This window comes from Talpa occidentalis, unplaced genomic scaffold, assembly GCF_014898055.3.
Source record: "Talpa occidentalis isolate TD23 unplaced genomic scaffold, MPIMG_talOcc4v2.1 talOcc4.10, whole genome shotgun sequence".
NCBI classification, from domain to species: domain Eukaryota; kingdom Metazoa; phylum Chordata; class Mammalia; order Eulipotyphla; family Talpidae; genus Talpa; species Talpa occidentalis.
In genome coordinates, this window is record NW_023600993.1 from 102,081,392 (window position 1) to 102,104,149 (window position 22,758).

A 22,758-nucleotide genomic window follows, 5' to 3' on the forward strand; every position below is an offset into this window, starting at 1 on the left:
CAAAAAACTATGAACCAGAGACACTTTTTGGGGGGTGGGGGCCGGGAGGGGAGGGATGGGGGTCAGAATGGGGCATGTGCAGTTGTATGGGGGAATACAAAAATAAAATTTATTATTTAATAAAAAAAAAACTGAAAAAAAAATAAAAAAATAAAGAGGTTCTGATCCAACACAAAAACTGCCACCAGCCAGGGAGGAAGTGACACCGTGTAGTCAGTGACTGCGTCCTTTTGACCCAGGCCTGTGGGTAAATTCTTCTCAGGCAAGTTTACTGTAACCTTCTAGTTTGTATCGTGAAAATCGTTCCTAGTGTAACTTCAGCTTGAAGCCTGTCATTGACCTGAGCGTTTCGTGGCTGTTAATGCTAAGAAGGGGCACATAGATGAAATTTCTCTAAAATATGCGATCGCTTTCTAATGTGTTTTATCTGCTTGTATAGCTATCCATTCACATCAATCTATAGCCTCACTACAGTGTGCGTACTGTATAACTTATGCAATAAGAGGCATTGCTTATATACCATATATGACATAATATACAAACCAGAGCTGCTTAGGGCTCATAGCAAACCACACACTAAGCTATATGCGTCACATAAAGTTTCCCATTTAGTTCAGCTCAATAAAAAAAAAGTAAATGAATACAGACAACAGAACTTTACACAGTTAAATTGTGTCCTCTGTTATGGACTTGGCTATTGGGATTCACACCGAGATTTTCCAATAGCAGCCTGGACCCTTAACACCCCCCGCCTACATGGGGCTCAGTGACATTGCCTGTCCTTAAACCAAGAATAGCTCAGACTATTGGAAATCTTCCTTACAGGAGAATCATTCCAAAAGGGGGCTAAGAAGGTCTGTGTGATACAAATGCTATTTGATATGGTGATGCCAGGAAAAGAACAGCCCCCCACAGAAGGGCCCTCAAGTTCCCCCTATGAGCCCTGCTCCCGGCACAGTTCTTGGCACATAATAAGTCATCAATAAGCCCTGGGTGCTAGTGTTATGTCAAGAAGAAAGGGACATCATTTAAAATCCGCTGGGTTTTCATATGAGGTCAGCGCTGTGCTTTATGAACACTGAGTAGCTTCTTGGAAGTGAGGCCTATTTTAGTCTCTTCATAGCCAGCAAGAAAAGTCCTCTTCAGGGGAAACTGGTTTCTTGTATCACTGGGGAAAGTTCCTGATCATTTTATCCCGGATTGCAGAAGAAAGCAAGGCTGTTTCTTTGAACCCACGCTGACGTCCACATCCCTCCTTAATGTGGTGCAGCTGAATTCAAAATGACTGCTTCGAGCCTGTCCCAGAAACTCATGCTTCCTCCTTGGCCTTGTCCTCACTCATTACTCGATCTCTGAGTCATCCTGACGAGGCTCCTGTTGAGAATTACTAATGAGAAATCTTGTAGTGCCCCACACTCTCCCGCCATCATTACCCAGACGGGCCCAGGCCCTCTGTTTTGTTCTGGGAAATCTTACCACGTCCTGAATAGATAATTATACTTCAGCCCTCACACCAAGCAACCACGAATGACAAGATTTGTGTGTGTGAGCATGTGTGTGTGAGTGTGGGGTGAGGGAGTCCTTTGCTGAGCAGTGGCTGGTTTCTGGGTACTGAAACACACACACTTTCTCAGGGCAGTAAGACCCCAGGGCAATAAGGTTTGGTGCTTAAAAGCTTTGGCTAAACTTAGGCGGGAGTCTTAGACTCACTTTCTGATTTTGGAAACCATCAGTCACTGTTTGATTGTTTGATGATTGTGGAAACGTAGAAGACTTCCTTTCCACAGCTGACTAATGGCTAATCAACCTAATCAACCTCAGAGTAAACCAGGTCTCCTGAAAATAGTAGTGGTGCCAACAGCCAGTTGCATGCAGTTATGGGGAGAATAATCCCTACAAAGTTATTAGCACAGTAAAAAGCTTTGTAAATATCACCTCCTAACATTACTGCCTCACAAGACCAGATTCTTGCAAACGACACGGAAGAGAGGTGACTTGGCTGTCCCAATTTGTCATACTTTGTATTCAACTTAATATTGTAATTTGGGCTTGGGAAACTGCAATCATTAAAAACAGCCAAAGGAAGATTAGCAAAGAAATCCTGGTGAGTTCAAATCCCAGCTCAGTCACCCACCTGGGATAATTTACTTATCTAAGTCCTGGGGACCTCACCTCAATGTGGTGATAATGGTATTATCTACCCAGCAGGGTTTTCCTGAGGACAACAGAGCATTGGAGTCCCTGGCATGTAGTAAAGGTTTATTTTATACTGGATGGTTCATGCTTTTAAGAACTACAGCGCTGGGCACCCAAATCACTGAGGTCATAATCACAATGACACTTGTTTTGGGGTTGTCTGCCTCATTAGACAAAAACTTCCTCTTGAAATGATGAGCATTGCTTGTCTCTGTCTCTCTGAGAGCATATGACACAGGCTGCTTACTTTGGCCAGCACCCAGTAAAGAAATAATAGGCAATTGATTATTGACTATTTCCTCATTCTCCAGTGAAAAGAGGAAGATCTGTATCAATACATTCTTTGTTTCTGCAGGGAGAAGTTGTCAGTTCTGGAGAACTTTGTGAGTCATCTAGAAGGCAGTTCCACAAAACAAAAATAATAGCTTTGGTCTCCACAGCTTGAATTGAAGTGATGATCCTACCAGTCATGGGCTGTGTGACCTTGGACTGGTCAATTAACCTCTCTGAGCCTAGTTTCTTCATTCATAAAACTGGGGATTACTATACCTAAGTCTCAGAAGGGTTAAGATGAATTATGGTATATCACAATATGTGAATGTATTAAAGTAACAGGCTGTGCACCTTGAGTTTATACAAGGTTACATGTCAAATTTTTCCAAAAGCATTTTTTTTTATTAAAAAGAAAGGTCAACAAGAATGCTTGAATCATCAGGTGAGACACAATTAACCATCATCTTTACAAACATCTGTTTGGCTTCTGAATATGCTTAATGATGTGTTAGTAGAATTCAGTCCTATTGGTAAGTTAAAGATGTATTAGGGAAAAGTGCTTCTTAAATCTTCCCAAACGGGTTTTTTACGGGAACTTTTGAAAAGATTTCTCATGAAGAGATGTGCTCCGTTTTGAAGGATTATGAACATTATAAATTTATTGAGGAGCTACTCTGTATGTGCCAGATACGTTACTGTCTTTAAATAATCTTTACATAATGTCTTACATATATAATCTTTACAATGAGAAAACCTGTCTCAAGCAATTTGAAGGAGTCCTGAGTTGGAATCCACCCTGTTACACATTACTGCTGAAGTTAGTTCACCTTGTCCTCATCTATAAAATGCAAAGAATAACAATAGCTCTTACATATTATTTCTTTTTTTTTTTAAAGATTTTATTTATTTATTTATTTATTTATTTGTTCAAGCACTGGGTACAATCAGAAACGCGGGAGGGTGAGAGAATTCACCAGAGCCAGAGCGGGGAGCAGAGCAGGCAGAAGGACCGAAGGACACTGCTGAGGGGAGCAGCGGGCGGCAGGAGAGGTCTCTGCGCCATGTGGGACCCTCCTCTGGTGGCCGGGGAGCAGCCGGGGATCGAACCGGCGCTGCAGTGGCTGTGGGCAGCTTCGCAACCCAGCGCTCAACTGCTGCGCCACCGGGGAGGCCCATACATATTATTTCAATATTAAGGTCATATTCATGTTATGTTGTTCCAATCTGGTAACTTGAATTCTAATTTTTTGAGCTTGTTCTAATTTTTTGAGCTTGTTCTCCGAGGGCAGGCAGGAAAACTGTCTTGCTCGCTGCTATATTCTTTGTGCCTGTAACTATGCTTGCATCAGTATCAGCGCTCACTAAGTGTGTGTCAAATAATAAAATGCAAAATAACAGAGGTTAAATGCTCTCCTCATACTTGTTCTGTTTGGTTGATTCTATGGTTCTAGTGAAATGCTGTTCCTGGTTTTAAAAGTGTGTTTAATTACAGATGTGGTTGATAAAGGAAAATTTTATTTCATTTTTTTTCTTTTATTGGAAATGTCTGGGAAAATAGAAATCTGTCTGCGGACGATGTATGTTCATTAAAATAACAGAGAATCTCCACATGAAAATGGAGAGAATTGACTAAAAAGTTAATATTCTGAACAGTTTGTGTTACATGGTACATTCTTATTATTAGTTGCTGCTATTATTAATTTTGAAATAATAGATATAACTGTCTAATCTAGCATCAAATCAAGCTGCCTAATGAAAAAAATGTATTGATTTTGAAAAATTCCATCAGTACCTTTTATGTTTCATAATTAACCTTTAAAATTATCTCATCACTTAGATACCTATTCTATGCTTTCTTGCATGATAGAACTTGGCTAATTCCATTAGGGTGGAAACTGGAGAAATTCCACAACAGGATTATTATTGCTAATTATTTTGGACTCAAAGTACGTTTTGTTTTGCCCCTGTATGTCAGGAGCCTGCCTTGACGCATCTTATTATGGCTGTTGACTTGGAAGCGTTGTTATTCAGCTCGGACAGCATTTTGTCAGAGCTTTCATTTGAACCAAGACCATACATGGCTGGGGGATTGGCACCTCAAGTGAACCGGGTGTGGGGTCACGTACCACCATGGTGAACAAATTCCAGGAGGAATGGAAACGGATCTGCCTGTTCTGTTCCCCCCTTTTGTCTCTGGTGAATCCTCTCACCAGGTGTGGACCTCTGGCCTGTACCCCAACTCTTGTGTGCACAAATAAATAAATCTTTTTAAAAAATGGGCTTAAAAAGAAACAACCCTCGAAGAGGTCTTTGAACTTTGGGAAAGAATTTAGTTAGCAGAGTACCTAAGCAGCCTTTTTGTAGAAGCAAATGCCAGGAAGCCCTCAGAATCTAGGTTTTATTACCTGATTTTCCACTGTCAGAGCCCAGCTATTCCACTGCCTCTATTCTGGTTCTTGTGTGAGATCAAATGACAATGTTTACCGTATTGTGCAGAAAGTCAGCCAGAGTCTGATCCTATTGCAATTTGGACAGAATAATTGAGGTTCTTGTATGTTTGCATAACTACTCACAGATTCCTCCAGAATGATGGGCTTTTCTGTTGAAAAATAACTTCATGTGCATCTCTTGATTTGTTTTACTGTATCTAATTAAAATGGAATTCTCTGGAAGCAAAGTCACTCACTGCCTGGTTCCTGGCCCCTACTATGTGCCAGACACCATTCTTGGCACTGGGGATGAAATGATGAATAAGACAGATAAGGCCCCTGACTTCTTGGTGCTCACATTCCCTGGGGATAACAGACGGCACACAGGTAAACACAGTAGTATGATGCCCAACAGGAGTAAAATCGGGAGATGATCTGGGTGTGGGGTTATGGGGCTTTGTGTCATTGAAGGCTTTCGTGAGGTATCAACATTTGAGCTCAGGCTTTAATTATGACAATAAGTCAGCAGATCAAGATCTGGGGGAAGAGGGGCTGGGCCTCATTAACTTAATAACTAACAGGTTAAGGAGACCCAGCCAAAGAACTATAGAAAGACTCCTGCTCAGAAACACATCTATTTTATTCATTCTAAAGATAAAAGGTCTTGTCTTGCATTTCAAAGAGTTTTGCTTCCCAGCTTTGCCAGCACATGAAATGCCTCCATTGGGATGAAGAGCTTCAGAGGAGAAGCCCTGCAGTGCTTACCATGAACTTCCTGACCCCATCACAGTGTAAGCTAAAGTGAAAGTGCTCACAGGTTAAGACTACGATAAGATAATTTATGTAACCCAGAAAAAGAAAACAAACTCCTTAAGGTCAACAGTGTTATCCACGGTGGGGCAGGTACAGGAAGTCCCCTGTCAGCAGCAGCACCTGAGTCACCAGGGCACATCCTGACTGCACCTGAGCCCCCACCTGCCCACGGGCACCAGCCCTTCACCCCCCCATCCTCCTCCCTGTGCTGATATTGGGGTTTGGCAAACTTTAGAGCATGGCCAAACCCTTAGAGCAGTTCAAAACTTCATTTTTAAAAACTCCACTTTCAAAAGCGCTCACCTGAACAGTGTGTTTCTGGTTTCAGGCCGGTGTCTTAGAACAGGTGGCCAAAAAGAGAATTGTTCTTAAATGATAATGCCTCCCTTCAATGCCCATTTCTTTTTTTTTTTTTTAAGATTTATTTATTTATTTTATACAAGCACTGGGTACAGTCAGAAGCGTGGGAGGGTGAGAGAATTCACCAGAGCCAGAGCGGGGAGCAGAACAGGCAGACTAACGAAGTCCACTGGTGAGGGGAGCAGTGGGCGGCAGGAGAGGTCTGCGCGCCATGGGGGACCCTCCTCCAGTGGCCGGGGAGCAGCCGGGGATCGAACTGGCGCTGCAGAGGCTGCGGGCAGCTTCACAACCCAGCGCTCAACCGCTGCGCCACCGGGGAGGCCCTTCAATGCCCATTTCTAAGCGTTCAGGTGTTGCCTGGCCAGGGTGGAGTGTGAGGGTGGGAACTGCTTTCTCACCCTCTCTGTCCTCACTGCCAAGAAGATTCAAGAAACATTAGCAGTCGGGGCAGCAGCTCCCATGGCGTCTTAGATCTCGTACTGGGCGTGTGGTCAACGATGAACCTGGCTTTTCTGAATAGATGAGCCCCTGCCTTTTGTTTTTTTAATTTTTTACATCATTGTTCATTTTTTAAGCAACATTTGAGGCCTGCAGCGCGGCTGAGAGAGCAGCACTGCCAGTCTCGCCCCCATTCTTGATGTTTTTTTCCATTTTCACGCGTAACCCCTGTGAGCCAGGACTGTTGGGCGATGGTTGGCTGTGTCTTGGTTGAAATTACAGTGCCAGAGGAGTAACTTATCTCAAAAAAAAAAAAGCAAAAGCAAAATATTTCTTTAGGGTTTTTTTTTTTTTTTGGTGTGTGTGGCAAACACCACCAGCCCTGCAGTAAGAGGAAGGCGAGGTGAGACAGAGGGTGACGAGGGGTGTGTGTGTGTGTGTGTGTGGGGGGGTGGTGGTCCCTGGCCTGTATCTTATTTATTTTTTAAAAATATTTATTTTCTTTATTTATGCATACAAGAGCTGGGGTGCAGGCCAGAGGTGGGGGCGGGGGCAGAGGACTCACCAGAGACAGAGTGAGGAGTAGAACAGGCAGATCTACTGAGGGGAGCAGCAGGGAGACAGGGGAGGTCTGCTGCACCATGTGGGTAGCTCCCTGGCCGAGGATCGAACTTGTGCTGCAGAGGCTGTGGATTGCTTCATAGTGTGGTGCTTAGCCCCTTGCGCCACCAGGGCCCCCCCACCCCAAATGTTACAATTTTTAAAAATATGCCCACTTCACAGTAAAACAGGTCTTCCGTGAACAGCGCATCTATGTGAAGAGCTTGCCTGGTGAAATCCAGGTGCCTGGGTCCTGTGTAAACCCCCTCCCGACTGAATCACGCTGGGCGTGTGTATTTTCATTGGGAGGTGGGCTGTGACTGCTGCCCCGGCTCCCCTCAACATCACCTGTTCGTGCCCTTCAAGTAAACAGGTAAGTCCATACTTTTATTTTACATAAAGGTCTAAAAACAAGGCACATTGGTAATGTAGTCCTTGAAGGTCTTTGAAAACCATTATGTTTTTGCTGATAAAAATTACAGAATTCAGGGGCCTCCCTGGTGGTGCAGGGGTTAAGTCTCAGCACTATGAAGCAGTCCACAGCCTCTGCAGCATGAGTTCTATCCCCAGCCGGCCAGGGAGCTGCCCACATGGCACAGCAGACCTCTCCTGTCTCCCCGCTGCTCCCCTCAGCAGTGGATTTCAGTCAATTTGCCTGTTCTGCTCCCCACTCTGTCTCTGGTGAGTCCTCTCACCCCCTGCACCTCTGGCCTGTACCCCAGCTCTTGCATGCATAAATAAATAAATCTTTAAAAAAATTGAAGACCTCAAACCCACAGAATGATTATATTTGGGCCCCAGGTTTCCTTGATTCTGAGCAGCCCTGCAGCGTGCCCTCGCCAGGATGTGGACAATGCCTGAGCCAAGAAGGCCGGACACTGGGGTCACAGCGCCACCTGGTGAAGAAGGTGCGTCTCAGGCAAGGAGCCCACAGGAGCTCACAGTGCGGTGCACTGGGTTCCACATACAGCCCCCCGAAAGGAGTGAGGAGACGGTGTGGACTCTTGCCCCTTCTGGTCCCTGAGTGGCTCCGTCCACAGCGCGTTCCCAACACTCCCGCAGGCACGTGCATCCGTGGGCTGGTGTTTAAGAACCTGCTCCCCTGTGGGGACGGTGCCTACAGAGGTGAGAAGGGCCTGGCCTGTTTCCCTTGTTGCTCCCAAAACAACAGAGGAGACAGGCAGTGGGTGTTCAGGGAAAGCTCCTCTGATGGAGAGGCACGGAGTTCTGAGGATGACTAGATGGTGTGTGGGTCTGCTAATCCTGAGCGGCCTGTATGACCACCATTTTTTGTCACCTGCAGTTCTGCATTCCTGCACAGGTCAGAACTGCCGGGTCAGTCAGTCACAGGAGCCAAACCTTACAAGGTGCCTCTCCAATCAACCAAGAGCAGAAAGCTTGATCACTCTGGAAGGGCGTGCATCTCGAGGTAAGACCGGGAACCCCTGGGGGGCTGATGACAGATCCATAAATGTACTCCCCACTTACACATCATGAGGTAGGATGGGGAACACCTTGGGGGTCAAGGACCTATGCCTGACAAGGGACCCCAGAAGCTGATCAGAGGAAAGCCTTGCTGATAAGATTAGAACCAGGGCCTGGTATTAGGGCTTGATCTCAATTACAATACCAAGTCATCAGGCAGATGAGAAGTGCCTGGGGAGCAGACTCGCCCACACCAGAGGTGGCAGAGCAGAGCACCTTTCCTAGGCTCACCCCTCCCTTTTCTCTTTGTCCTCCTTCCTCACTCACCTGATGCTGCATGATTATTCTGCGAATAAAGAGGCCGGGATCTTGCTCTTTCAGCAGCATCCCGCACCCTGCAGCCTGCTCCTTGACTCCTGCTTGTCAGTGCTGTGTTGACAGTGCAGCAAATGTGGTCAGGTGAAAGGCAGGGGCCACGAGCAGCAGGTCATGTCATCAGCATGAAAGGGGAAGAGTCACCCAGATGAAGGTTTGAGGTCCCATATAGCCCAAAGATCTGCAGAGGTGCCTCTCTCACCCCTTCCCCTTGTTACTTTAAGAGCCCACAATCTAATCACCCCAACCCCGCCTGCCCCCCCTTCACCCCCCCCACCAAATCCAGGCACCCAAGGTCCTCACCTGGCAGCCCAGTCATTTTCAATAAACGTGGTTCGGCACGGTCCCTGTCATTTCCTTTGGTCTCAGCATGATCTAAAAAGCCCAGATCTGGTCTGTGCCTTGCTCCCTGGCTCCACCCTGTAATACTCTGTCTGCCCTTTCCACCATTTTCTAGTAGATTCCAGTCCCCTGGATCCCCTGCCAGGCCCTCTGCACTGGACCCCTGCCTGCAGCCTCCTCCTCTCCTCTTCCCACATGGCCTCCCTCTCTCTGCCAGCTTAATGCTGCCTTGAGAGGCCTCCCGGACACCACTTCAGTCTGTTCTCTACCTCAGTGCCTCACTTTGTTATAGGACAGGGAGAGGGGCAGCCCAAACCCCGCAAACCTGCCTATTCTAAATGGGTTCTGCCATCCGCCGCATCAACACAAAACATAGGAGACTTTAAGGGGAAGGAACTTTAATAAAACTAGGAAACAACACAGGTAAGGCAAAGAGTCTAGTTTCTAAATGAAGCACCCAGAGTTACCCGTCCCCTTGTGGGTAAAAGTCCATCCAAATGGGATTGGCCCAGAGCAAGGCCCCAAAGCCTGCCACAAGTCTAAAGCATCTTCCAGTGGGGACCCACAGAAAAGGGTCACAAACAACCGGACAAGCCCGGAGGGAAAAGAGCAAAATCAACATCAAGATAAAAGCTGCCACTGTCACCTCCCCACGGGTCTCACCCACATGTGTGTCACCCAGTCCACGACCAAAGGACAAGCGCAGTTTCTTCACGTGTCTCTAGGCTCCATGTGCCTCCTCCAGGGCTCCTGGCTCCATCCTGCTTCCTTCCTCAGTCTCTTCTGCAGCTTCTCCTCTTCCTGCTCAGCTCCACCCTCCCTTGGGAGGGGCAGGGAACCTCCCCCTTTCCTGGGGACCACCCTGTTACAACTTGTCTGAGGCCCGGTTTGCAATGATTCTGGACTTTTCTGTCTTCCCGCCACTGTTTACAGCGCCCCTTTTAATCTTCCTCTAACATGTGTTTTCTCAGGTTAATCAGGGAGTGGCCAAACCCTGCAAAAGTGATGTCCTTTTTTTTTTTTAAATTATTTATTTATTTGTTTGTTTGTTTGTTTTGTTTATACAAGCACTGGGTACAGTCAGAAGTGCGGGAGGGTGAGAGAATTCACCAGAGCCAGAGCCGGGAACAGAACAGGCAGACTGACGAAGCACACTGCTGAGGGGAGCAGCGGGCTGCAGGAGAGGTCTGCGCGCCATGCGGGACCCTCCTCTGGTGGCCGGGGAGCAACCGGAGATCGAACTGGCGCTGCAGAGGCTGCGGGCAGCTTCACAACCCAGCGCTCAACCGCTGCGCCACCGGGGAGGCCCAAAAGTGATGTCCTTTTGAAAAAGTGTGGGGTTCGATGAGCAGGGGCCTGGGGTTCCCGCCAAGAAAATGCTCACCAGAGCTCCCCTTTAGCCTGCACATAGCAAGTGTCCCCACAAGGTAGAGTCTTGGTTTTTTCCAAAAGGCAAGTTTATTACATTTAAAAAAGAAGGAAAATACGCTTGCACAGACACAAGCACGCAGAAAGAGCTGCCTTTACTGCTTTGCAGAGGAAAAAGTTCTGTGAAAAGCACCTGCACAGTCAAGATGGGCGGGAGGGGGGCCTCCCCCCCTGCAGAGACTGTACGGAGAGACCTGGAGAGACCTGTTCTTTTTGGGAGGGTTCATTTCTTTGTAGGATTGTTATCTATTTTCAGATTACTTCTAGGGTGTGACCTGGTTGATTTGAAAGGACCACTGGCTCTCTCTAATGGTCCTCAATCTCCATATATCCCCACCTCTGGGCCTGGCCGTAGGGTGTTTTCTCTAACAGCCCTTTGGAATGCCTGACTTGCCCCACATCTCATTTCCAGCTGGGCCTGAGGATTCTTCATTTCTATTTGCTAATTGCATGGTGATGTTGATCATCTGTCTCCCACCTCCAATTTCTGGTCATGTGATGCTACCTTCCCAAATTTTCTTTTTTTTAAAAAGATTTATTTATGCACAAAAGAGTTGGGGTGCAGGCCAGAGGTGTGGGGGGCTGGGGGGGGGAGAGGATTCACTAGAGACAGAGCGGGGAACAGAACAGGCAGATTGACTGAAATACACTGCTGAGGGGAGCAGCGGGGAGGCAGGAGAGGTCTGCTGCACCATGTGGGTTGCTTCCTGGCTGGCCAGGGGATCAAATTCCTGCTGCAGAGGCTGCGGACTGCTTCACAGTGCTGTACTCAACCCCTTGTGCCACCAGGGAGGCCCCCCAAATTTTCTACTCAAAGCTTCCATCGCAGATATTTAACCCTGAGACCACTCACTTTCACTCAACAGATGTGTATGGAGTACCTATGAGCTACACACTGTGAAATCCTAAAACAAAGGGCTTGGTGTCTGGAGCCCAGAACCTGCCAGCACAGGCAGGGCCTCAGAGAGCTGAGTGCTTTGGCAGAGAAAGCAGAGGAAGCTAGAAAGGTCCCATTACCCTCATTTTGTTAGGGGGAAAGGATGTCCTGAGCTAATCCCATACAGGCTTTGTGGATGCCACTCCCACTCCAGACCAAAGCCATCAGGACACTGGGAAAGACAAATCCCGTCACCACCAAAGTGAAGGTGGCTGGGACCTCAGGGTGGAGTTCAGCAGCCAGGTTGGTATAAAAAACCAAACACGTGGGCCTTGGGTGGGCTCGCTCTGTCGCTCGCCTCCTGGCTTCATGGCTCCTGGCTTGCGGCCAGCTCTGAGTGCCATTTGGGTTTCCAGATCGGCGGATCGGGTAGGACGCATTTAAACTTTTGTCTCCCACTTTTCTCCCTGAGCTGTACATTTCCTCATTTCCCCTTCCCTTGTAAATAAACCTTTTATGAACCTTTCACGTGTGCCTGCAGTAGAGCATTGATAAGTCCTTTCAAGCGCGCGGGTGAGGACCCACAGTCAGGCACCCCGTTTTGTATCGGGGTAGCCCTATAACAATTTCACCAAAGAGGAAATTGGGGCTCTGAGAAGGTTCCCCCTTATTATTTACAGCAGCTCTCAAACGGGGACCCTTGCACCTCTGTGAGCTTTTCAGGACCCTTGTGGTCCCAGAGAGCTGTGCAGGGGAGGCACCAGGGCCCTCCTTTTGCAAGCACATAACGACATGGGACAGATTTGGCTCATACATAATAACTGAACAATTCACAAGAGATGAATGCGGCAGATAGGAGAATCTACCCTTCCATGACGCCAGACATTAAAGAGAGTTGCAAGATTGTAAAACTGTAACAGGGTGGTCCCCAGGAAAGGGGGAGGTTCCCTGCCCCTCCCAAGGGAGGGTGGAGCTGAGCAGGAAGAGGAGAAGCTGCAGAAGAGACTGAGGAAGGAAGCAGGATGGAGCCAGGAGACCTGGAGGAGGCGCATGGAGCCTAGAGACACGTGAAGAAACTGCGCTTGTCTTTTGGTCGTGGACGGGGTGACACAGATGTGGGTGAGACCCGTGGGGAGGTGACAATGGCAGCTTTTATCTTGATGTTGATTTTGCTCTTTTCCTTCTGGGCTTGTCTGATTGTTTCTGACCCTTTGCTGTGGGTCCCCACTGGAAGGTGCTTTAGACTCATGGCAGGCTTTGGGGCCTTGCTCTGGGCCAATCCCATTTGGATGGACTTTTACCCACAAGGGGACGGGTAACTCTGGGTGCTTCATTTAGAAACTAGACTAGAAACTAGAAACTAGACTCTTTGCCTTACCTGTATTGTTTCCTAGTTTTATTAAAGTTCCTTCCCCTTAAAGTCTCCTATGTTTTGTGTTGATGCGGCGGATGGCAGAACCCATTTAGAATAGGCAGGTTTGCGGGGTTTGGGCTGCCCCTCTCCCTGTCCTATAACAAAATGATGCTATTCTATTCTATTTTTCATCTTGGAAAAAATACTTTTAAGATGTTGCCAGTAGGCATGTGCTATTTTAAATATATTAATAAATAAACACGCTTTTAAATTTCCCAGCTTTAATTTCAATTACAGTAAATCTCAATGGCTATGATACCGGAATTGTCAGGCCTAGTCTCCCAGCCAGGAACAGATCCCAGGCTGCAGGGGCAGCGCTGAGCCCCGGCCACTAGACCCCCACGGGTTGGTGTCTCACGAAGCCGCAGCAGGAACTTCGCAGACGCTCAGGCAAGCAAACGAGAAGAGGCAGGTTTGTTTAGAGAAAGAAAAAGTTTATTGAGGAGAAAAAGAGCAGAAATAAAGTGGGACTCCCAGGCCAGGGAACCAGGCCTGGGAGGGCAAGGAAGCCAAAGTGGAGACGTGTCTCAGGGAATATAGACCTTCTTCCCTCATTATTCTAAAGCTCCACCAGGCTCTTTGTGATGGGTTAGTTCTCTGCTGTCTCCCTTAATTTGCTCCTGAGTGCGGGATCTTCACATTCCTTATCTAACAGCTTTCTCTTTCCCCATTTGTTGCATCTTTATCTTTATGGCCCAGTCCTCCGGATGGGCATCCCTGCATTGAAGTTAAACAGCTGCCCTTCTAATGTGTCCATAAATTAAACCACTCTCCATTTCTCCAGTCTCTGCCTCCCTTTACCACCTGAAGGAAACCAGGACCAGCGTTAACAATGTTGTCCTGGGTCCTGGGATGTGTGTTTTTCCTAGTGGAATTGGTTACACTCCTCTTGCTGCCCTTATCTCTGAAGCCTTCCTCAATTCTCCGAGGTCCCCTCCTGCAGTGTCCCTAAAACTGCCTAATTCCTAGCTTGCCCTGTGTCTCAGCTATCGCGTGGAGAAACAAGTTCTTTGAGGCCCTCCATCATTTTTAAGAGTCCAGGGGGCTCCTGAACCCACAATGAAGGAACCGGGAGGCACAAGCGTCCGCGTGCACAGCTGGGCTCAGGGTCATCGTTGAAGAGATGAAGTCACAGGCATGCTCTTCTAGGATGCTCTGAGTTTGCGGGGTTCATAAGTGCAGCTCCCTGCGGGTACCAGCTCCCCTCCCCCCGCGCTGGGGGAGCCCGCGAGCCCCGCCCCGCGCAGAGCGCCCCCTGCCGCCCGCGGGGCCGCCCTGCAGCCGCTGCCGCGCGCTCCGGTCGGCGCCGGGACGCGCCTGGCCCTTTAATTGGCCGGTACCAAGTGCTGCGGGGGGCGCCTCCTCCCCGAGCCCCGCACGTGGGGCGCCCCGGCCCCCGAGCGCCGCGGGGGGAAGGCGGGGCGCTCGGGCGGGGCTCGGGCGGCGCCGCGCGGGCGTCCTGGGCCGGCGGGGCTCGCGCGGGCCGCGGGGACCAGGCGCCGCCGCGCCCCCCGCCCGCGCCCTGGTGCAGTCCCAAGATGGCGGCCACCATGAAGAAGGCGGTGAGCGGCGCGGGCCGGGGCGGGGCCGGGGCCGGGGCCGGGGCCGGGGCCGGGGCGCGGGCGGGCGGGTCCCGGGCGCGGAGGGCGGCCCGGCCGTGAGGCCTGGCGGCGCTGGGTCCGAGGCGTCCCCCGGGCGCCGGGCCGGGGCCTCGGGTGGCTCTGGGCCGCCGTTCGCGGTGCCGCGGGGGGCCCGGGGGACCCCACGGCCCGGGCCGGGACTTCGGGGCGGCGCGCCTCAGAGGCCCCGCGGCCGCGGCGGGTCGTCAGGGGCCTCCCGGGGCGTCTCCTCCCGCCCCCCTCGGCGCCAGCGTGGGCGCTGCGGGCCCGCCCTGCGCAGGTGGGCGCCGGAGGCCAGAGAGGGGGAGTCACCGCCCAAGGTCACACGGGGCGGGGGGCGGCGCGGCCCGGACCCCACAGACCCGGCCCGACCCCCGCACACTCCCCATCGGCGCGGCCCGCCCGGCGCCCGCGAGGCCGAGCCTGAGGTCCTGAGGTCAGAAACCGGCCAGCGCCCCACGCCTCCTCATCTCACAGCCTCCCAAGAGCTTAGGGAGCAGCTGGGGAGCTCCCCACTCTACCGATGGGGGAACTTAGACCCCCAGGACGGTGTCCCCCAGGTGACTCAGCCGGTGCCCGGGCGCACCTCGCCCTGCGGGGCCCGCGCAGCCGCCCTGCACCCCACGTGCTAGTGTTAGGGGCAGCCCAAACCCCGCAACCTCCCCCTTTCCTGGGGACCACCCTGTTACCCTTGGGGAGGTCTCGGTGGAGGAAAACGCAGCGGCGAGGGGTGAAGATGTGATGACCCCCGATGATTACTGTGTGCCAAGCACACTGTGCACGTTGTTTTAATTTTATCTTCCTTTTAAGGGAGATAGTGTTTTCCATCCTTGCTTTACAGAAGAGGAAACTGAAACCCGCGAGGCCAGGGTTTAAATGCTCCTGGGGCATTCGCGCCCCAGGGCCTGCGTGTTTACTCCCCCGGTGCCGCCCCTTGCAGGGATTCGCCTTCCTGGTGCTGGGCTTGTTTACTTTCACTCCACTTCGAAGGCCACCTGAGCACGTGCAGCTTCTGCTTTCTTACTCTCCCCTCGTGCATCCTTTAAGCCACCATCTCCTTGCACAGGGGGCCTGGCTCTCTCCCTGGGCCCAAGGTGGGAGAGTGGAGGTGGGGAAGCCTCCTGCCAGCCACGGTGCTGTCTGTCTGGGTCTGTCATCCACACATTCTTGAGTAGCGGAGTGGGGTTTAGGGCCATGGATTCAGAGAATCTATGAATCTGTGAGGTGCACCTGGCCTCTCTTTTGTATTTAAATTGGACCCTCTGTGTGGGACGGTCTTTGTGGCCCACCCGCTTTGACAGATGACAGTGCAGCCCTGGGAGGATCCGTGACAGAGGTGGGCATGAAGTGAAGGCTGGCATGAGGCCTGTTTGAGAACAAAGAGGAAGAGAAAGTTGGAAAGGGAGAGAGACATCCAGAGAGGGAGCACCTCCCGCCCAGACTGGACAGCCTCTATTGAAGGGAAAGCCAGGAGAGCAGAGAATCAGGCCTAGAGGTTGAGCCCTGGCCCCTCGATGGTCAGAGAACAGTCAGGGTGTTCTTTCTTCTTTATCTGCCTATATGCATGGTAAACGCCGCGTCCTCCGGTGGAAGCTGCGGTGCAGTCAGCAGTTCCTGTAGGGCAGCTGCAGGCCCATGTTCCCCCTCTGCCCGCCTAGGAGGAAATGTGGGGTACCAGTAAATGGGAGTAACTTGGGGGTCCTTTGAGTTTAATGGATGTTTATAACATGTCATACCTGCAATTGGTCACAGCTTTTCTGGGGAGAATGTTTAGTGAGATATTCGATCCTCTAATCTCCAAAGTTCTGCTTTGGTTGTTGGCCTTGAGGGGGACTGTTTATTTCGGGTCATCCTGAGTAGAGGTGTCCCCTCCTCGGAGATGCCATCTCTCACCGCTCCTCCCTCCTCATCCCCCCTATGCCTTCAGCACTGAGCTCCTTCCACCACTACAGATCTAGATTCTCGTGTTCTGCTTGCTTTTTACTTACTTGCGCCTCCAGAATGTAACTTGCCTGCATTCCCAAGGTTCAGCATATGGTCCTCTTCCTGGGAAGTGTTTTCACGTGGAAAATACTAGATAATTGTTAAATGAATACTAGGAATGGGAAGTGGAGAAAAATACACAAAAAAAATTATGCGGTGGAGACTTGGTGGATACCGTTAAGAAACAAAAAATAAAAGCAGAATGAAAATGGCCAGTTCCCTTCTCTGGCTTTTGGAACAATGAGGGACCCAACTGTCAGCCTGGGTTCTGCTGGTCGTCCCCAAACTCAGTGTGGGCTGTGAGGCTTCTGGTTCTGGGGTCAGGTGCTTCCCATTATCACCTGAGATGTTAGTAATTCTCAGGAAATGGGGCCATTAGGGGCCAGGAATTCCAGTTCCATCTGGAGTCTGCCGTCCTGTTGCTTTTCGATGAGCAGAACTCCCTTCTAGGTGAGCCTGTGTCGTGATTTTTGGTGAACATTACTCAGGAGAGGAAGCTCTTGCTGTCATTTATTGAAAGGTGACTCCATCCCCAGGCATTCAGCTGGGTGCTCATTTTATCACCCCGCCAGGTGGGGTTCTGCATCCTTGTTTTGCAGGTGGCAAACCTGGGGTGACTGGAGGATGGACTCATCTGCTGGGGCTCCTGTTCACTGGGATTTGAGCCCATTCTTGCTAGCTCCCCCTCTGTGCTGCGGGATCTGATCCTGCAAAGCCGCTCCTTCCTCTCCAGTCCTGGCTTCCTCTCCAGTCCAGTCCTCGGCGAGCACCAGCCAACTGCCGCAGGCTGCCCTCAGAGCTGCCTTGCTCACCTCCGGGCATGTGGTTCTGTAAAGAATCCAGTGGAAGCTATAGACCTTTCCAGAAGAGTGCACATGTACTCCACGAGGACAATTCCAGGGCTAAATGAACCTCTCAGTTCCTAGCCTGCCGGTTAAGAACTACTTCCTCCCTGCCAAAGTGCAGCTTCGGCTAGAGAAAGGCTCTTCTAGAGCTGTGAGAGTAACAGGAGCCACTGCCGCAGCCCCAGAGGTGCTGACATCTTGCTTCTGTAGTAGACGGCGGGTCTCTGGGGGCCACGCTCCAGCCGACGTGCAACCTTAACCGTAGCCCCAGCCAGAAAGCCACCAGGAAGTGAACCCCAGCGTCCAGGAGCAGGGTGGTGCCACCACCTGGGGGGCTGCCCCAGGAAAAGCTGCTCTGGGGAGATGGAGAGTGGCTTGCAACCTCTCTGCTTCTTAGAGACTGTTGGTTCAGATTCAAGGCAGAGACCGTGGTTGAGCCTCAGGCAGGTGAGCCTCTGCCGAGGGCTGTCGAGTTCCTGGCGAAGCCTCAGTGACAGACGCTCCCTTAAGGACATTTAGGCTGCCAGGGGCTCGCTTTTGAAGTTCTGCGGGCAGGCAGAGGTCTAGAGTTCTGTTCCCCATTAGCTAAGGGACTGCCGGAGACAGTGTAACCGAACGCCGAGTCACCTGCCCCCTGGTTTCTGGGGTGTCACTCAGTGTTTCCAGCTTTCTTACCAAAATCACACCCTTTAATCCACAAAAGGGCATTTTCAGGTTATCCTCAGTCCCCTGTGGCCGGGCCTGATGCCTGTGAAGCTGTCCAGGGGCTGATGGGGGCCGGGCCAGGGGAGGCTGGGGTCTCGGCCTGTGGCGCCTCTCCGCCTGTGGGGAAGAAAGGGTGTGAAGCCACGTCGTTGGCCAGGCGTACAGGTGACAGCCGGGTGGTGCCTGTGGTGGGTGTGTGGCTACTGCCGGCCAGGACCCCTGAAGGAACCCCTGAAGAGTCGATCCTTTCTCCTGCCGCTGTAGACAAGGCCTCTCGTGCTGTTTTTCACGTGAGGGGAGACTCGAAGGAGAGCCTGGTGTTTACTTTTCAGTTTCTTTGTATGTAGGCCCCCTTGGGAATCAGTTGAAAGTTAAGGACATCCTGCTGAGTCTCCCTTACGTGTATGCCCCCCCAAAACACACGCACACACACACACACACACACACACACACACACATACACCCCCCCCCCCCCAAACACACACGCACTTTGGCATTTAATTTCCAACAACTTTTGGACCTCTTGGGACTCCGGAGCCCGACTGCTTGGGTTGAAATCGCAAGCTCCTCTTCCTGGCTGTGTGGCCTTGGGCACATTACTTAAACTCTCTGTGCCACTTTCTCCATCTGCAAACTAGTATTGACGAGCCTGTTTACCAAGAGTGAGTGAAAGAGAGTAGAGATGATAAAGCACTGAGCTCTTGGCACACATAAGACATCAGCAAGTGTTAGCTGTTCCTGCTGTGATTTCATGCTTTATGGCATCCAGGCACTCTGGCTTTATTTGCAAATTTAATCACGTTAAATATTTGTAAACCTTAGTTTTTGTTATGTTATAGTAAGCTGCGCCTTACTCATAATTAAGACGTGTCAACAGGCTCTAGAAGCTGTCACACTTCCGGTGGCTTAAGCAAGTGTAACTCGCTGAGTATAACGTGGCAGGAAACGTCGCCAGTATTATGGACCACGTCGCTCTTGGTTCCTGGGTTGATTTGATAGTGTTTGATGCTGCTGAGAGATCTGTTGTAGGCTAGAAGTTGGCTGGCTTGATTCAGGACTTACTCTTGACTGTGTATATTTGAAATGTTTTATTAGCTCAGGCATTATTCCATAGATTATAAGAAGATTATAGATTTATGAAAAAAAATTAATCTCATGTAGCAAAAAATATGGCCTGTTTGAGATTTTCTCTTCTCGTGCTTTTCCACTACACAACGGCAGATAGTTTATTTCAGAGTTACCTAAAAAGCTAACCTGTAACCTCCCCACCGAAATTAATTCCACAACAATTTTACATCTTTTTTTTCCAGGCTGCAGAAGATGTCAATGTTACTTTTGAAGACCAGCAAAAGATAAACAAATTTGCCCGGAACACAAGTAGAATCACAGAGCTAAAGGAAGAAATAGACGTAAAAAAGGTATGGAAAACGTGCACCTCTTGTCTCTCTCTCGTCCTGTTGTTGCCAGCGACATAACCCACACTAGTTAGTTTAAGAAGAAAGACATTTTGAAGGGATGTGAGGTAATTACAGAGTGAGGGCGCAAGTCTGGGCTAAGGTTCCGGGAGCAGGTCCCAGAAGCCCGTCTCCGAGGGTGTGGCTGGGACAGAACTGCTGTTGTCGCTAGAAGTGACCTCTCAGACTCAGAAGCCTAGGCTCCCCCACCCCATATCAGAGCCCAGTCCCCCACAACTCTCCTGGGATGAGGTTCAAGTACATTTGATCAGTGGCATTTAAGTCATCCTTTGCTACCGTCAAACCAGGCTGAGAAACACGTTTGCTGTGTTTTGTTACCAACTCCTGAGCGCATCCTGATGAAATGTCTGCAGTTCTTATGTTAGTGGGACGACGCCTTTGTGACGGGCCCCTCAGAATGTTGTTGTCTCCAAATTAAAAGGGGTTTTTCCTTTACCTGTGTCAAAGACACTTCTCATGGCTGGTGACTTTTGCCTTTCTAGAAACAACTACAGAATTTAGAAGATGCCTGTGAGGACATCATGCTTGCGGATGACGACTGCCTAATGATACCTTATCAAATCGGCGATGTGTTCATTAGTCATTCTCAAGAAGAAACACAAGACATGTTAGAAGAAGCAAAGGTACCTCCAGTCCTCCCGGGAGGCTGAGCTCTCACTCTCAAGTTAGGATTTGTGTCGTTACAAGGATGTGTAGTTATATGTCGCTAGGTCACGTGTAGTGGGTTCTCACACGGTCCTGGGCAAGCCGGACTTGGCTGAACCCTAACGGCGACTAGGGGTAGGTCCATCCATCCCGCTGTAGGAGAATGGCCGTGTGGCGAGGTCGGGGGGGCCTTGTGGGGGTTAAGAAAAGTGTGATTGTGATGGAATTTTGTGGCTATAAAATAATTTCCTCGTGTGTTGTAATTCTACTCCTGAGTTTTCTGGGTATAGACATTTCATCTCCTCTTTAGTAGCTCTACAGCTTAGCTCTTTTTTCTTGTCTTTATACCCGTGGTTCTCGAACTTTGAGCACATGTCACCTACAGGGTTCTTAGAAATTCAGATCAATGGGCCTTAGCCCAAGAATTTCAAATTCAAGGCCTGCGCGGTGCCCCAGAGTTTCTGCAAGTTCCCGGGCGACCCGGCATGCTGGCCCGGCTCTGTGAAGGCAGCCCGGATTGCCAACGGAATAACTTTCTCAGGACTGTTTTTTTCCTGGGTACTGGTGGGTGTGCCATTTGGGTGGTGTCATATTTTCTTTGTCATGTTAGAAAAAGCCTGTTTTCGAGCCTAGCCAGAAGGAACTTCTTTCGTGCCTTTCGTGTGGGTACAGCCCTGCCCTCCACCCTCCGCCGCTGCTCAGGGCCTGGAGTTAGGGAAGAGCCCTGCCCGGTTTTCGTGATGATAAATTGTTTTTCTTAATTATTGGTGGCACTGTGAATTTCTTCTGCTTCATAGTTATTTTTGTGGGAAGTTGGGAGAACTGTCAGAAGACAGGCCTGTGATGAATGTTCTCCAGATGTGTTTGTGTGGTTGTTGTTTATTTTTATTTTTAAGATTTATTTATTTATACAAGCACTGGGTACACTCAGAAGCGCAGGAGGGCAAGAGAATTCACCAGGGTCAGAGCGGAGAGCAGAACAGGCAGACTGACGAAGTACACTGCTGAGGGGAGCAGCGGGTGGCAGGAGAGGTCTGCGCGCCATGTGGGACCCTCACCCAGTGGCCGGGGATCGAACTGGTGCTGCAGAGGCTGCGGGCAGCTTCGCAACCCAGCGCTCAACTGCTGCACCACCAGGGAAGGCCCCTGTGTGGTTCTTTTTTTATTGGAATATTGTCTGTAAGGATTTTCTTTATATAATATTTTTTAAGTCAGCACAAATAGAGAAAATAAGGTTGATGTATTCGGTGATAAGCACATACAGGCCATGAATTAAAAGTGCTCACATTCTCACTTTGGTTTAGATATATTTATTAGTGTAATTTTGCTCCCCGTCCAAGTTTAGAAACTACTTGACCTAAAATTCTCCCAAATGTTATTTCAGTCACAGATGCTCAGAAATCATCCAATTGAATACATTAATTTAAACTTTTTTTTTCCCCAGAAAAATTTGCAAGAAGAAATTGACGCCTTAGAATCCAGAGTGGAATCAATTCAGCGGGTGTTAGCAGATTTGAAAGTTCAGTTATATGCAAAATTTGGGAGCAACATAAACCTTGAAGCTGATGAAAGTTAAACATTTTTTTAATACTTTTTAAATTTGTTTAGTAAACTTGAATATTGTTTAAAATGATAATTTCCCTTCTTCAAATGATATGGAAAGTAAACTTTCTTTTTAAAAAACTCATTTTATTTAATGGAAACTTGCCTATTTTGACATCCTGCTTATTTATTTTGTATTTTTTAAAAGACAGTGTTCCTTGTGTATTTTGCGTCACAGTTACTCAAGGGCAGGGGCTTTATGTCATGTTATTAAAATCGGTTCAGCAATCCTCCGCGTTTCCATGCTGTCATTTAGAAGACGTTGCGTCCCGTTTCTGAGGACCTGGAGGTCGCGTGGGGTGGGGGTGCGCCTGGGGGGCTGCCTGGGCGGTGGTGCCAGCGCTGCAGAAGGAGCCAGGCCGCCTCGCCTGTTTCTGGGTTCACACTGAAACTGCCGCACACCGTGGAAAGCAGGTGTCTGTTTTCTTTCCCTGCGTATGGCGGCCTGTGTAAACACGGAGCCCGCGTGTCTCCCGCAGAGGGCAGCTCCCTGGCTGCGGCGAAGGAGCGGGGTGACACTCGGGGTGACCTCGGGCGAGGCTGAGCGAGGGCGCGCCCTAGAATCCCGCAGTGGCGCTGTGGAAAGAAGGTTTGTTCAGTGCTTTGCAATTAATTGGGGTCTGCTTTGAGAATGATGGGGAAGCCGCCAGGCTATTTACTTTAAAATAAAGCTTTTTTCTTAAAGACCCTGTTGACCCGCAGTTGTCCCTCTGGCCTCCCCAGCGGCCTGCCTCGGCCGGGCGGGCCTGGCTGTGCAGCCCCAGCAGATGGCGCTGCTGGCCAGGGTGCGGGAGGCGCGCCGGGAAGAGGAGCCTCATCACGGGGCTAATACCCGCCGTTATGCAGAAAATGTCACTGTCACCTTTGCAATGAAACCCTTTTTTTGGTTAAGTGTTTCGAAACAATTCAGCCTT

At 49.9% G+C, this 22,758-nt stretch overlaps 1 protein-coding gene across 1 annotated transcript; it reads left to right on the forward strand.

The window, feature by feature from the left end:
- The first annotated feature begins 15,932 nt into the window (after nucleotides 1-15,932).
- PFDN4 (prefoldin subunit 4) lies at nucleotides 15,933-22,104 on the forward strand. The gene is made up of 4 exons (XM_054698348.1): nucleotides 15,933-17,864; nucleotides 19,433-19,540; nucleotides 20,080-20,220; nucleotides 21,687-22,104. The coding sequence occupies exons 1-4, from the start codon at nucleotides 17,781-17,783 to the stop codon at nucleotides 21,816-21,818; spliced, it is 465 nt and encodes a 154-aa protein (XP_054554323.1). The 5' UTR covers nucleotides 15,933-17,780; the 3' UTR covers nucleotides 21,819-22,104.
- The last annotated feature ends 654 nt before the right edge of the window (nucleotides 22,105-22,758 follow it).